This window comes from Rhinolophus ferrumequinum, chromosome 10, assembly GCF_004115265.2.
Source record: "Rhinolophus ferrumequinum isolate MPI-CBG mRhiFer1 chromosome 10, mRhiFer1_v1.p, whole genome shotgun sequence".
In the NCBI taxonomy this organism is placed as follows: domain Eukaryota; kingdom Metazoa; phylum Chordata; class Mammalia; order Chiroptera; family Rhinolophidae; genus Rhinolophus; species Rhinolophus ferrumequinum.
In genome coordinates this window covers 89,396,888-89,413,180 of record NC_046293.1, presented here as the reverse complement: position 1 = coordinate 89,413,180, position 16,293 = coordinate 89,396,888, and the positions used below count along the sequence as shown (strand labels likewise).

Genomic DNA, 16,293 nt, shown 5'->3' with positions numbered 1-16,293 from the left:
GACAGTGATACAGTCCAGCTACACCTCAATCAAGTGTGCTCATTTAATTTATCCCAGAAATGCTGACTCCCAGATCCAGCTGGAAACTTCAGCCTCGTCATCGCAGGATCAGGAAGAAGAAGGAAGACACATCAAGGGAGAGCAGCTCTTTTGTTTTGGTTAATGATACATTTTTGTGTCCAAGAAAATATTCCTTTAACGCAAAACAGATAGTAATCTTAAAGACAGAGAGAATGTATAGAAAATAACAAATCAGTGAGGAGCTGAGGACAAGTTAATGAAAGGAGTACTGTAGAACCCTATCATAACAAGACTGGTGTTTAACAGTTCAGATAAAATGTGAGTCAAATCAGATACTCCAAAACATAACTCTATAAAATAAAAATGTGATAGAATAGACAAGTGTTAGGCCTTTTTCCAAAACTGGTATTAAAAGGAGGTCCTATCATATGTTACCTGGGCGGTGTGGGGAAGAAATTTGGTATATTCTAGAAGGAGCACTAGATATTTACTGGAGATAAGATCAGTCTGGGAAACTGATAAACTGCTATACAGAAATGGTGTCAGATTATATAGGTTAACCTACTACCAATGAATGAAACTTGAAATAAAATACATGAAACTTTTCTTTAGGCTAAAACTCAACAAATATTTATTGAGCTGGTTGAGTCTCTGTATTTCCCAGAGGACAGTAAAAAACAATTAAGCTGTGAAGAATTTTTTTGCACTAAGTGTGCAAATAGTTTTGGATAGTTGTATTGTCCAGGAAGAATGTCTAAATCATAACTAATACTACAAATAAGAGGATGATAACTCTTCTGCATTAGGCAAATGCTCATAGTCATTAAGATAAAAACTCATGGATTTGAGAGTGTATGTTCCAGAGATGTTGAAAACACTGCAATTTTCAGTCTAAGAAATAAGTCAAGTGAGTCACAGGACAGTGTCACCTTAAATCATTCAGCAGAAACTACAAAGGATGTTCCTGTGGAACACTAGAAATGATGTCTTAAAAATACACAAAGAAAAAGTCCTCTTGCCCAAATTACTTACAACTTACTCATGTGGCCTAAGAAGTCCCTGCTTCCACTGAGCTCATGTAGTCACCAAGCCTGTCAACAATTACTTAGAGCCACGGTGCAGAGGTGCTGGCTTCTGCTTCTTTCATTGACTACAAATCATCCTCAGGTCAGAAGAAAAGTCACCTGCCACCAAAGGGTGCTTCTTAAAGGCACTTAGGTCCGACTTAACATGTGTGGGCCACCTCCCAGGCTGTGATACCTTGGGGCGGTAGCTCTACTGTTGGTCGGGCAGTACTAGTGAGCTTACTAACAATTCGGTCAGAGATTCAGAAAAGATTTCTTTTGCTGCAAGAAGAATTAATTACTAGGATTGTGCATTATTTGTGTAATTAGAGGAGTGTTACTAATTAGGAGAGAGGAGAAATCTACAAAGTAAGCAGTAGCATCAATAGATCTCACAAATGTTCTAGGGATTTATCACAACCAGCATCAGTGGCACTGCCACAGCCATTTACTGAGCACTTCCTATGTGCCAGGCAAAGGGCTAAGTGCATCAGATACATTTTTAATTTAATCCTCAAAATAATCTTTGCTGGAGGTTTTATTATTGCCATTTAACAAATGAGGAACCTGACACTTAGAGAAGAGGTTAAGTGCTTTGTGGGGAATTACACAGCTACCGAGTGGGTCTAAAGACAAAGCACGCCGCTTACCACCAAGTTAAAAGGCCATAAAAATAATATAACTGCTTCATAGGGGACAAAAAAGAAAATAAATATCTGCAGTTACATAGATGGGATGTAATATTACATTCAAAAAAGGTAGAAACCTATAGGTACACTAACGTCCATGCATCACAACTAGGACAACACCACGCAAGAGAAACAGTAACAGTCAACTGGGACACAATAGAGTATTAACTGAGATTGCATGAGTGGTGCGATTACGGTAGATTATGTCTATTATTACAGACAATTCTTTTCCTGTCTATTTTCCAAGTTAAATGATTAGTGTTGACTACAAATCCTCCTCCTCCCAATTTATTACATACCTTACGTTGAAGCTTGGACATGCATGAAGGCACCTCTGTCTCACACAAAGGAAGTCCTATGTAGTAATGTACAGTATGTGTAAATTCTGACAGGTAGCGAGAAGAGAGGGTATACGAGGTGTGATAAAAAACTACAGTGAATGTTTAAATAAAAATTATTACAGTAAAAGACACATTGCCATTAATCCCCCTCAGAATACTCACCCTTGCTTTGAACATACTTATCCCATCGTTCTTGCTACTTTCTGAAGCAGTTCTGGAAGTCCTCTTTCGTGAGTGCCTTTATTTGCACTGTCATGGCTGCCTCAATGTCCTGAATCATTTTGACTTTGGGGAAGAGCCAGAAGTTGCATGGTGTCCGATCCAGTGAATAAGGCGGATAAGGACACACGTACTGTTTTTATTTGATAGAAATTGCTGTATCAGAAGCGATGTGATATGGATCCTTGCCATTGTGATAAAAAAATATGATGAATGCTGTTGTCGAGTGCCATCCAATGGAAAGGCAGCAATCTTCAATACAGGAAGTGGCACATAGAACCTTAGTAACAATGTATGACAAGTTTCAACTTGTTTAGTGCAGTCAGTCGGGTGTGAGCTACGGTTGAGAGGTGTGTTTTAAAGTGTGCCGTAAATCATCCTCCATCATGACAACGCTTCGTGTCACCCATCACTTCTTTACGGCAATTTCTGTCAAATAAAAACATTACAGTGTATCCTCATCCACCTTATTCACTGGATCTGGCATCGTGTGACTTCTGACTCTTCCCCAAAGTCAAAATGACCATAAGTAAACGTTTTGAATCGATTCAGGACATCAAGGCAGCCATGGCAGTGCAACTAAAGACACTCACGAAAGAGGACTTCTAGATCTGCTTCAGAAAAGTGGCAAGAACGATCGGATAAGTGTGTTCAAAGTGAGGGGGAGGATTTTGAGGGGGATTAATGGCAATGCGTTTTTCACTATAATAATTTTAAAAAATTTAAACATTCACCATATTGTTTGATCACACCTCGTATAAGTCAAGGAGATCCAGTGAGGCCAGCTCCTGTTATGTCTACTTCTGCAGTAGGACTGGGAATGACACTATCTTGATGGTCATCCAATTTTGAAGACTGTCTGGGCTTTTAGACAAGACGGGGTGAAAGGCGGTTTGAAATATTTCTAGGCTGGTGACCAGTTATCAGAGAAATCCTAGTTGGGCATAAAATATATGAATTTACCTGGAATATCCCTGTGTTGTACCTCCTAGGGGCCTAAATGTCCTCGTAAGCCATTAGGAAGGCAAAAGCAGCCATCTTGAAGGAATCCCATCAATTATAATACTTCTACAGCAGAAAATGTTTTTATAAGAAAAACGTGGAGCTCTTTGGTCCTCGCTTCCAAGATGACCAAGAAAAGAAGAAAAAGCTTTCATGACAAAAAGGGCTGTGGCCGTGTGCAGCTTATTCATTCCATCAACTTGCCTGATGTGTGCCCAAGGACAAGGCCATGAAGATGTTCATTATTTGTACAGAGAACAAACTGATGGATGCCAGAAGGGAGGGGGGTTGAGGGGCTGTGAAAAATAGGTGAAGGGATTAAGAAGTACAAATTGGCAGTTACAAAACAGTCATGGGGATGTAAAGTACAACATAAAAAATATAGTCAATAATATTGTAATAACTCTGTGTGGTACCAGGTGGGTACTAGACTTATCAGGGGGAATCACTTCATAAATTATATAAATGTCTAACCACTATGCTGTATACCTGAGATAATATCATATTGAATGTCAACTGTATTTGAAAAAAAAAGACCTTCATCATTTGGAGTGTAGTACTGTGTTTCCCCGAAAATAAAACCTAGCCAGACAATCAGCTCTAATGTGTCTTTTGGAATAAAAATTAATATAAGACCCAGTCTTATTTTACTATAAGACCCGGTCTTTAATACAATATAATAATATAATATAATACCGGGCCTTATATTAATTTTTGCTCCAAAAGACACATTAGAGCTGATTGTCCGGCTAGGTCTTATTTTTAGGGAAACACAGCAGAAGCTGCAGCTGGCAGGACATTTCTGAAGCAAGGGTCTTGGACACCTCGTGCTTCTCTAGCTGTGAGTGAAAGTATAGCACTGCCTGAGTCGTGCCGTTCACAGTAAGGCAGTCAGAAATCATCTCCTGCAGCCCAGGAGGACTAAACACCCCCACCCCCATTTAGACCTGCAGGTGCAGCCACACAACCTGTGCCAAAGCCCATTCAAGGATCTAAGTCCTTAAGGTCTAAAGCAAAACTATCCTCTGGAACAAAGTAAAATGGGAGTTATTTTAAAAGAAAAAGGTGGACGATAGAATGTCCACCTTTAGAACGATAGAATGTGGTCCAGTCACAAACCATTTTAAATTATGTAAGACAAAAGAATGATAAATTGAATTCAGAAGTACAATAGTACACAAAACATGGAGAAAAATGGGGCAAAGTGTTTAGGCATGATTATAATTAGGAAATAAAAGCAGCATCCTATTTCTATCATAGTGTTGACAGGGCTTTCAAATATGAAGTAGTATGCATTATTATATCTTATTATATGAACAATTATAGTCCACAAACCATACAATATAATTGTACAGTGGTCCTCCCCTTATCTGAAGAGGATATGTTCCAAAACCACTATCTGAAACCACAGATAGTACCGAACCCTACATGTACTATGTTTTTTCCTATTCATACATGTGTATGATAAAAGTTTAATTTATAAATTAGGCACAGTAAGAGATTAACAATAACTAGTAAAAAAGAATAATTATAACAATATACTGTAATAAAATAATGATATACTGTAATAATGATACTGTAAAAATTCTAATGATGTAAAGGAATAAAAGTTATGTGACTATCTTGCGGAGATGCTAGACTAAGGGCTAATTATGTCCCAGGCAGGACAAAGTGGGATGGTGCTAGATTTCATCACACCACTCAGAATGCACAATTTAAAACCTATGAATTATTTCTGGAATTTTCCATGTAGTATCTTCAGACTGCAGTTGACCGGGGTAACTGAAGCACGGAGAGCGAAACTGCAGATAAAGGGGGACCACTGCAGTTTAAATTTAACAAAACTGGTAGCCTAGAGCAAATATCCTACAATTCTGGAAATTTCTGTGCGTTAGAAAAAAAATGTAGGTATTAGAGAATGTTGATTTTTAAAGAGACTAACCCTAAAAATACAAAAATTTGGTGTCAAACAACTACATCTTGTTCCCATCAGCATTTTTCTGACTTATCTGTGAAAAACATTCCCCAAACTAAAAACTAACAATCTCTGTGTTAGATACCATGCAAAAGCTCTATAAAAGTGAATGTTGACTATACGCAGGTTAGCAAATGACACCCACTATTTGTACGGAAAATTATGGATTTACAAACTACTTTCACATTCACTAGTTATAATCACACTCATTCTAGAGAGGAATAAACTGAGGTTCTAAGAGGTTAATGAATTACGTGAAGTCTCTGATGTTCATTCAATGCTTTTTATTATGTCAAACAGCTGTGTACATTTTTCTTGGATAATTCATGTCAAAGAGAAAACTGGACATATCTGAACCTTGAGGAATTTAATAGCGCAGTGCATTAGGACCAGAAAAATGATAGTTGATCCTAATACTAAATCTGTTAGAGAAAAACAACGTTAGCAGTTGAAAGGTTGTGCTAAAAGCTATTAATAAAAGCTCTGTCCAAGTAATGTAAGTACATCAACACTGTCCCACAGACATTTCTGAAAGCCAAAAACACATCAAGGAGGAATAATGTACATGAGACCTGTGTCCACAGAGGAATGACCATTTTGTAAACAATTCTTTTTCTGTTCTACTCCTTGCTATGAAGTAAGAGTGAATAGGTACAGATGACTGGAACCTCTAATTTTAGTGGATTCAGAGCTTCATGAGGATGGTAAGAATGCTGGTGCAGAATGTTTGTTTCTCTGCTCTGTTTCTCAAGGATAGCTATAAGTTTCAGGGGAAAGAAAAGAAAGCAGAAAGCAGAAGAGGATACCATCCGCTGTTGTAGGAAAACATTACTATGCCCACAGGAGATGTAGCAACACCCTCATACCAATAAGTACTCTCACTCCCACCTGGTAAATACAATCTGGCACAAGTGCCTTACCAAAATGACCCATGTACCCTTTATACAGCAGAAGTACATATTTGAAAGAAATAATTCCTGGCAGCAAAGAATCCTAACCCTGTCCCAGTCTAAGCAGAAATATGTTATTCCAAAGCAAAAAAAGAGATTAATAGCCAAATGAATAGAAAGAAAATAAAAAGTTTCTTACTTGGCTTTAAAGATTGAAATAAAAGCTTCTTGAGGTTCTACTCGTAAGACGCTCTGGCATTTCCCCAGGCTGTGAGTTAGTGAGTTACTGTTGACCTGTGGGGTATGTATATCATCAGCTCAGCTTAAGACACACTATCGTAGCAGATGGCTGAGTAAAGAATCACAAGGGATACTTCAGTGTTTATTTTTCTTTAAAACATCAAAACCAGTTTTAGCTTGTTTACTTCTGAGGAAAAGAAGTAAGACAGGAAAAAGGGAACATTACAGCGAGCCTCCTTTAGGCTCCATGGGTCTCTCCTATTTTCCTGTGTGAGACAGTCAGGCAGATTGTTTCTAACTGCCTTGAAGAACTTTAGAACGAGAAACAACTCCTCTTTTCAAACTCTCATATGAATAAACTATTTTTTTTAAAAGAAGATAAAATAATTGTTGTTTCTATGCCCTAAAAGAGTGTTAGTAATGGAAAAATAAAAAAATACCTTGAGACAAATGAAAATGGAAATGTAATAAGCCAAAATTTATGGGATGCAGCAAAAGCAGTTCTAAAAGTAAATTCAGTGATAAATGCCTATCTTAAGAAACAATAAAGATCTCAAATAAACAACTACCTCATGAAGCCCAAAGTAAGTAGAAGGAAGGAAAACAAAGATTAGAGCAGAAATAAATGAAATAGAGACTAAAAAGACAACAGAAAAGAGCAATGAAATTAAGAACTGTTTCTTTGAAAAGATAAAATTGACAAACCTTTAGCTAGACTCAGCAAGAAAAATAAAAATCTCAAATAAATAAAAACAGAAATGAAAGAGATGTTACAACTGATACCACAGACATACAAAGAATCATAAGAGACTACTCTGAACAATTATATGCCAACAAATTAGACAACTTAGAAGAAATGGGTAAATTCCTAGAAACATACAACCTACCAGGACTGAATCTTGATGAAATAGAAAATCTGAACAGACCAATTACAAGTAAGAAGACTGAATCAGTAATCAAAAAACTCCCAACAAACAAAAGTTCAGGATAAGAGGGTTTCACTGGTGAATTCTATCAAACATTCAAAGAAGAATTAATACCAGTCCTTCTCAAAGTCTTCCAAAAAACAGAAGAAAAGGGAACTCTTCCAAAATCATTTTACAAGGACAGCATTACTCTGATACAAAAACTGTACAAGGATGCCACAAGAAAATGACAGGCCAATATCCTTGATGAACATACATGCAAAATTCTACAACAAAATATTAGCAAACCAAATTCAACAATACAATAAAAGCATCATATACCATAATCAAGTGGGATTTATTCCAGGGATGCAAGGATGGTTCAACATCTGCAAATTAGTCAATGTGATACACCACATTATCAAAATAAAGGATAAAACTATATTATCATTTCAATAGATGCAGAAAAAATATTTGACAAAATTCAACATCCATTTATGATAAAAACTCTCAACAAAGTGGGTAGAGAGGGAAAATACCTCACATAATAAAAACCATATATGACAAACCCACTGCTAATATCATACTCAACAGTGAAAAGATGAAAGCTTTTCCTCTAAGTCAGGAACAAGATAAGGATGCCAACTTTCGTAACTTTTATTCAACATAGTATTAAAAGTGCTAGCCAGAGCAATTAGGCTAGAAAAAGAAATAAAAGGCATCCAAATTGGAAAGGAAGAAGTCACTCTTGGCAGTTGACATTATGTATACAGTATAGAAAACCCTAAGAACTCCATTAAAAAAATATGAGAACAAATAAACAAATCCAGTAAAGTTGCAGGATACAAAACCAAGACATAAAAATCTGTTGCGTTTCTATACACTAATAATGAACTATCAGAAACAGAAATTAAGAAAATAATCCCATTGAAAATTGAATCAAAAAGAATAAAATACCTACGGAGAAATTTTAGCCAAGGAGGTGAAAGACCTGTATATTGAAAACTACAAGACACTAATCAAAGAAATTGAAGAAGACCCAAAAATGGAAAAAGACATACTGTGCTAATAGAGTGGAAGAATTAATAGTTAAAATGTCCATACTACCCAGAGCAATCTACAGATTCAGTGCAAACCCTATCATTCTTCCACATGTGGCATTTTTCAATGGCATTTTTCACAGTAATAAAAGAAAAAAAAACCTTAATATTTGTATGGAACCATAAAAGACCCCAAACAGCCAAAACAATCTTGAGAAAGAAGAACTAAGCTGGACTTCAAACTATACTACAAAGCTATACTAATTCAAACAGTATGGTATGGCACAAAAGAAGCCACATAGATCAATGAAACCAAATAGAGAGCCCAGAAATAAACTCACACATATATGGTCAATTAATTTATGACAAAGAAGCCAAGAATATACAATGTGGAAGAAAAAGTCTCTTCAATAAATCATGTTGGGAAAACTGGACAGCCACATGCCGAAGAATGATACTGGACCACTATTTCATACCACACACACAAAAATTAACTTAAAATGGATTAAAGACTTAAAGTTAAGACCAGAAATCTTAATACTCCTAGAAGAAAACATAGTCAGTAAGCTCCCTGATATGGGACGTGGTGATGAGTTTTGGATTTCACACTAAAAGCAAAGGCAACAAAATAAAAAATAAAAAAGTGGGATGATATCCAACTAGGAAGCTTCTGTACAGCAAGGGAAACCATTAACAGAATGAAAAGGTAATCTACTGAATGGGAGAAAATATTTGCAAATCATGTATCTGATAAGGGGGTCATATCTAAAAAATATATATAAAAAATCTATATAACTCAATAGCCAAAAAACCAAACTATCTGATTTAAAAATGAGCAGAAGATCAAATAGACATTTTTCCAAAGAAGATGGCCAACCAGATACATGAAAAGATGCTTTACATCACTACTCATCAGGGAAATGCAAACCAAAATCACAGTAAGATATCAATTCACACCTGTTAGGCTGGCTATTATCAAGAAGGCTAGAAACAAAACGTGTGGGAGAGGATGTGAAGAAAATGGAACCCTTGTACACACTGTTGGTGGAAATGTAAACTGGTGCAGACACTATGGAAAACAGTAACAAGTGTCCTCAAAAAATTGAAACTACAACTACCATATGATCCAGCAACTCCACTTGTATTTATACATAGAAAATGGAAACACTAACTAGAAAAGATATATACATCGCCATGGTCATTGCTGCATTACTTAAAACAGCCATGGAAACAACCTAAGTGTCCATGGATGGATGAATGGATACAGAAATTGTGGTATACATTCAATGGAATGTTATTCAGCCATATAAAAGAATGAAATCCTGCCATTTGTGACAACATGGGTGGACCTTGAGGGTATTACGCTAAGTGAAATAAGTCAGACAGAGAAAGACAAATACCATACAATATGTTTTATATATGGTATCTAAAAAAAAAAAAAAAAACAACACCAAAAAGCCAAAGCAAACCAAGCTCATAGATACAGAGAACAGATTGGTGGTTGCCAGAGGCAGGGGGTGGTGGGGGTGGTGGGGTGGGAGAAATGGGTGAAGCGGTTTTTTGTCTTTTTTTAATTTAAATAAATTGAATAATAATAAAAAGGAGAACATATCAGAATTGTTGTATTTTTTGCTTTAAAAGGGTGTTGGTAATGGCTATTATTAAAGAGACAAGAGGTAAGTGTTGGTGAGGATGAAGAAAATGGAACCCTTGTGTACTGCTGGTAGAAATATAAACTGATGCAGCCACTATGGAAAACAGTGTGAAGGTTCCTCCAAAAAGTAAAAACAGAACTACCTGATGACCCAGCAATGCCACTTCTAGGGATATAGCTAAAGGAAACAAAATCACTCTCTCAAAAAGATTCACTGCAGCATAATTTCTAATAGCCAGAACATGAAAACAACCTAAGTGTCCATTGATGGATTAACAGATGAAAAAATGTGGTAAATACACACAATGGAATATAATTCAGCCACAAAAATGAAGGAAATCCTGCCCTTTGTGACAACATGGATAGACCTTGAGGGTATTTTTTCTATGACTGAATTATGACTTTAAATCTTCAACATTTCTCTATAGGTCTTTTGTTTCTAGACCCTAGCTCCGCTTTCAAAACTTCCCTTTCTTGTACTAGTAATGCTGATATTCAAGCTAACAGCTAATTCTAGGCTGTTGGTTACAATGTAAACGTCACTGTTTCTTCTTCAAATTTCAGGAATTCAGAAGTTAATTCTATATATATTTACTGAGGGCCTACTGTATACTAGGCATCGTTCTAGATGATGGGAATACAAAAGTAAACATATTTAAGTTCCTGGCCTCACGGGGGCCTACATTCTGAAAGGGAAAAACAAGAAAGAAGAAAACTCAATTCAAATTACTCTCCTGTATGTTGAGGAACTTTTTTCCTTGGAAAACCACCTTGAGTTTTATAAAGAAATACCCTATAAAAGAAATTTAGTCATTGAAACTTTCTTTGAAAGAATTTGCTGTCAAGCAGCCTTCCTAAGACACACAGAATGAAGCAAGTGTCACCTCCACTTAGAAACAATGAGAGTCCCTTCTCTCTCTCCTCAGCCTATAGAAAAGCCATGTATTTATGTTCTTATGTTTGAAAAGGTGAATCATTAATTTCAAAAGTACAATTTTTAAAGAAAATCTATTCTCTGTTGAATTAGCATGGAAACAAGTAAAGGAAGCTAAATAGCAAGTCAAGACTTCCGCTGTATTTTAGGGCTCACTCATACATTTCTTTAGGTACAACCATTATGATAGAATGCTATTTATAACTCATTTTAGAAAATTCGGAATACCGTATCATAGGAACTCCAGCTATTGCCAGCTCATCGCAACTATAATGTGTTAAACCAATGGCAATTAATATTTTATGCAGTAAGATCAATAGTGCAATAATTGAAAAAAATCAGTAGCATTTGAACTCTTGCTCGGTTATTCTATGAGAGAAAAGAAAATGGAAACTTCAGGAACAAATCTCTGTAAGGTTTGTTCATTTTTCAGTCTCCTGATAATGCTACCTATGGGCCTTGTTTCCTATAACATTAACATGTTTCTTTTGATTGGCTAGGAAAAAGAGCGGACCAAAACGCAGTCCAGTGCATGCTCCTGTGCGTGGGGGAGGTGCTTCCGGCTAAGGCATGCCAAGTTCCTATGTTCCGCTAAAAGAGAAAAGGCAGGTTCATTTCCAAGGAGGAGCGTGGAGAACTACATGCAATTACTGTCTGGCCCCACATGCTTCACGATGACCAGTCACTCCTCTTGTAGGGTGTAGTATGGATAAAGAGAATTAGTACACTAATTTTCTCACCGTTAGCTGTGTCTGGCATGCAACATTCTAACCCAGAGCTTTTTGTTGGTAGTATGCATTTTACCTTCTTTCACTCCCTTAGGATAAAGTCATTTGGAAAGCTTCCCATCTTCACAGTGTATGCGCCTTTCCACAACTTACCTCGTTATCCTCCTGGGCTGTGTTTGCTAGTGAGAGGTGTACACATGTCCTCCTCATTTTAAGAAGTATAACACCATGACACAGACTTTTCAAGGAGAACTGACTCCAAAGAGTGAGATCACTCATACGCGTGGGCAGTGAATCCAGGGAGTGCAAGGCCACCAATATGTGTGAACTTATTAATCATAATTATTATTTTTCCTAAGAAAAGGATTTCCTTAGTCAAACCTCCAGGGCATCAGATCAAAGATACTGCCACAGCTGGACTATGTTTTCTAGCCAATTGGCCTGGAAAGGAGAACCTAGACAGTGTCCTGGCAGCTGTTTAACACAGCAGCAATCCATAAAAGAGAAGGAAAGAATTCTTTAGACTGACTTCATAAAGTCTTTCTTTATTTCTTTGCTTCTCCTTATTTTTAAGGACAGTTGGAGAGTGATGTCAAAGTCGTAGGGGAAGTCCTCTGTAAGGATTACTGACCTGAGAATTCAGAGCATTCTTCTATAAATAGAAACAAAAGGTTTTAGTTCACAGTACAGGCTGCTTTGTAAAAAAAGCAGCCTTTGTAAAAAAAGACTATTTATATTCAATTATTCTAAACAGTGCATGCCACATCTACTGGCAGAGTACGTGGTCAATTTTCTATTTCCAGTTTGATGTAAATCACTGTATCCTTACCAGGACATTGTCAAATCATACTAGATCGGTACTTACTTAATAAAATCACAACAGGAGAAATTTAGTTATATGCCCTGGAAGTTCTCCCAAAATGTATTAAAAAATTATAAAGTGACTATTAACACAGAAAAGGAAAGAAATAAGCCACAAAACCCAAACCCCACTATGTCAGAAGCACAGCAATATACACAGGAATCATGTGAAAATGAGAAACCAGAAAGCACACCAGAGAATTTCATGAGTTACAGAGAAACAAGATGTGAGAATGATTGTGAAAAGAAAAAAAGAAAGCAAAACAAACGAACAAAAAACCCCACATTTCTGTAGTTAAGGAAAGCCGTTTCTCACCGTTCTGAACAAAATGGCTGAACTAAGATCATCTGATTGGCTATGCCCATATACCCTCCTCCTCATCCTACAGGGAGAGATGACAAAGGGAACAATGCCCCAGAGCAGCATGGGAATGAAAAAGAGTTGGTTAGTATTTAAAACAAAGACATAAGCATAAGTAGCAGAAGAAAATGGTCTCTAATTTCTTGACTCTTTTCATATTAGATTCTAATTCCCTAAACAACCAAAATTAGTAATTAGTTTGTCATTACACTTCTACGCTTCCTACTTTTCAAGATAATGTCTCTATCCCAGGGTTTGATCAGGGCAAAATTAACAAGGTGGAGACTTTTCTTGATTGTTTGTCTTTTCTTCAACCTTTCTCCATTTGTTTGCCTCCCACTACTCCCAGGCATCAAATTCCTCATATCTATTATCAAAACCTGTTTCAAGGAGAGGATCTAATACTCATCTTATATACACTGGTATAAATTTAATTCCAGGTATCCAGAAGCAGGCGGAGAAAGCAAAATGACTTCTTGGCAGGAAAAGACTGCTGACATCAGGCAGACAACTCTTCATTTTGCCTACATTAAAGACTGGCTTGCCTAAAATATAAGGCTTGCCTCAACTGGTTTAGCAAATGTCATCAAACTATGACTATACCTTCTGAATCTAAGAAAAAATTGCAATTTGGATATTATTGTTGCTTTCATCTGCAATATTTCATCTTCTCCTAAGACAACACTATGGATATCATTTAGAGGAGATGTTTAGTGGGGGAGTTTCCCGTGACTTTTTGGTCATATGGATGTAATTACTTAACTATTATTTTTTCCCCCTCAGCAATATATTTCAAGGTTGAGTGTGATGGAGATGTTGAAATCTGATTTTTGGCAATGGGATATGAGGTAATCTGTTCACCACTCTCCCCCATCCATCATTTTCAAGATCTTGGGAGAGTTCCCTTTTTCCAAAAACCAGGAGTTGAATATGGTTCCCTTCAGACTCACCAGTGCCTTTTCTACAGAATGACACATACTGGAGGGATCCGCCAAGGTAATGGGAATGAGGAAACTATGTTTCAGTGTTCAGGTTTAATAGGTGATGAGCAGAGACTTTAAAATTTGCAATTAAAAAATAGTTACCTCTGCACTGAGTTGTGCCTCATTGAACTTACAAGAGTTACATTTTTCTAATAAGGCACTGTATCTTTAATAAGAAAAGCAAGACAAGTTACAAATCTTCTCAGCATCTCTGAGATGATTTTTTTCTCAACCCAATTCAAGGACTATTTATCATCCTCAGATCTTTTGAATATCTCCTCTTAAAATATTCAGTCATCCAGCACCTTCCTATATAGAAACTGAAACTGTTTTTTTAAAAGTGGAGTTTTTAGAAACTGATTATTTTTAGTTTTCTAGCATATACTCCAGAATTTGCAACATGCTAGTACAAAATACATCAAAATAGAAGCATAGTGGTTTTTATGAAACATTCACGCGCAGTCTTACCTGGTCTGGGGAGGGTTTGTGATTGCTTTGATTGGAATGGGAGGATTTGAAGTGGTCATCCTCATAGTTGTCGGCCATTAGCTTCATTCGATTTTGTGTCTACGATGAAATGATTCATAAGGTTAAATTTAGATAAAGTTTCTATGATATACTTAAAGTAACAAATGCCTTAAGGATGTCATAAGAAAGGATAGAACTAATTCTGTCTGAAATAAATGTAGGACATCTGAGGATATCGGGGTAAAAAAAAAATTTAGGCACACCTATGTATACCCCCAAATTCATTTTGAAGCCCTATCCCCCACTGTGAGTCTTTAGGAGATATTTAAGGTTGAGGTCACAGTGGGTGGGGCCCTAATCCGATAGGACTATGGCCTTGTAAGAAGAAGAATGATCTCCCTCCGCTGCCCTTTTCTCTCTCTGCCATGTGAGAACAGAGTAAGCTCTTCTACAAGCCAGACAGAGAGCTCTCATCAGAAACTAAACCCGCTGGCACCTTGATCTTGGACTTCTCAGCCTCCCAGAGTTGTGAGAAAATAAATTTCTGTTGCTTAAGTACAGCGAAAGGATACCTGGCTAGTTATTTTCTATAGCATCTTCTTATGACAGTCTGAGCAAACTAAGACAGGCACCTAAATTGGTACAGAAATTCAGGGTGTGGGGAGAGTAATCTCCTCAAATTAAGCATTTTGTGCAATGCTTGTTTTTATTTTTTAAAGACTGGATTATATTATACATATAAGGTCTGACAATTAAGTTCGTGAACTTTGTTGCAACGATGTTGCTAATCTTTTTTGATATCAGAGGGATTATTCATTATAAATTTGTACCAACTGGATAAACAGTTAACTAACTTTACTATTTGGAGGTGCTGAAAAGGCTGCATGAAAAAGTTAGATGACCTCAACTTTTCGCCAACAATTCATGGCTCTTGCATGACGACAATGCAACAGTTCACACGGCACTGTCTGTGAGGGAGTTTTTAGCCAGTAAACAAATAACTGTATTGGAACACCCTCCCTGCTCACCTGATCTGGTCCCCAATGACTCCTTTCTTTATCCAAAGATAAAGGAAATATTGAAAGGAAGACATTTTGATGACATTCAGGACATCAAGGGTAATACGACGACAGCTCTGATGGCCATTCCAGGAAAAGAGTTCCAAAATTGCTTTGAAGGGTGGACTAGGCGCTGGCGTCAGTGCATAGCTTCCCAAGGGGAGGACTTCGAGGGTGATTGTAGTGATATTCAGCAATGAGGTGTGTAGCACTTTTTCTAGGATGAGTTCATGAACTTAATTGTCCGACCTTATAGGACTCTGTAACTCTATCTTTTTCACTTTCTGATATACAGGAGCCATCTTTCCATGTTACTATAAGAACTACTCATCCTTTTAAATAAGTATTCCATTTATGGAGATGTTATGTGACATACAGACCATAAATACTAGGAAAAACAGTTATCTGTAAATGAAATCCTACAGAATCAACTGAAAAACCATTACAACTTACAATACAGTTGAATAAGGTGATCAGACAGAAGGTGATCGTACATGTATATACATATGTATGTATTTCAATATATTTTCTTTAAACCATCAATAAATAACTCAGGTTTTGAAAATAAGACAAAGATTTTGAAATCCTCCTCCTCAACCCTAGACTAGAAGAGAATTATATATAACATTTTAGAGAATTCACTTTGCAGAGCAAGCAATTCAGAAAATGCAGGTATACTATACATAAAATCAAATAGCAATATATATTTCACTAATAAAATATTGCTAAAACCTGAAGTTTTAAAAGAATTAAAAGTAAACTTGCTAAAATCATATGATTTAAAAATGTTCACTGTAGATAATCTGAAAAAAAAGAAAAATCATGTGTAGATACCTCTGAACAGTGATAATCACTGTTAA

The 16,293-nt window shown here is 36.6% G+C and overlaps 1 protein-coding gene across 16 annotated transcripts in view; it reads right to left on the bottom strand.

Moving 5' to 3' along the window:
* Positions 1 to 16,293, bottom strand: part of ERC1 (ELKS/RAB6-interacting/CAST family member 1) — a 484,493-nt gene that overhangs the window by 61,681 nt on the left and 406,519 nt on the right. For 10 of the 16 annotated variants that reach the window (XM_033116427.1, XM_033116435.1, XM_033116434.1 and 7 more), the window contains one exon: positions 14,376 to 14,474. In XM_033116427.1, the coding sequence (XP_032972318.1) occupies positions 14,376 to 14,474 (99 nt within the window). Of the gene's footprint in view, positions 1 to 12,879; positions 12,947 to 14,375; positions 14,475 to 16,293 lie in introns of all 16 variants that reach the window. The other 6 variants (XM_033116438.1, XM_033116439.1, XM_033116442.1 and 3 more) reach the window with 1 other exon arrangement.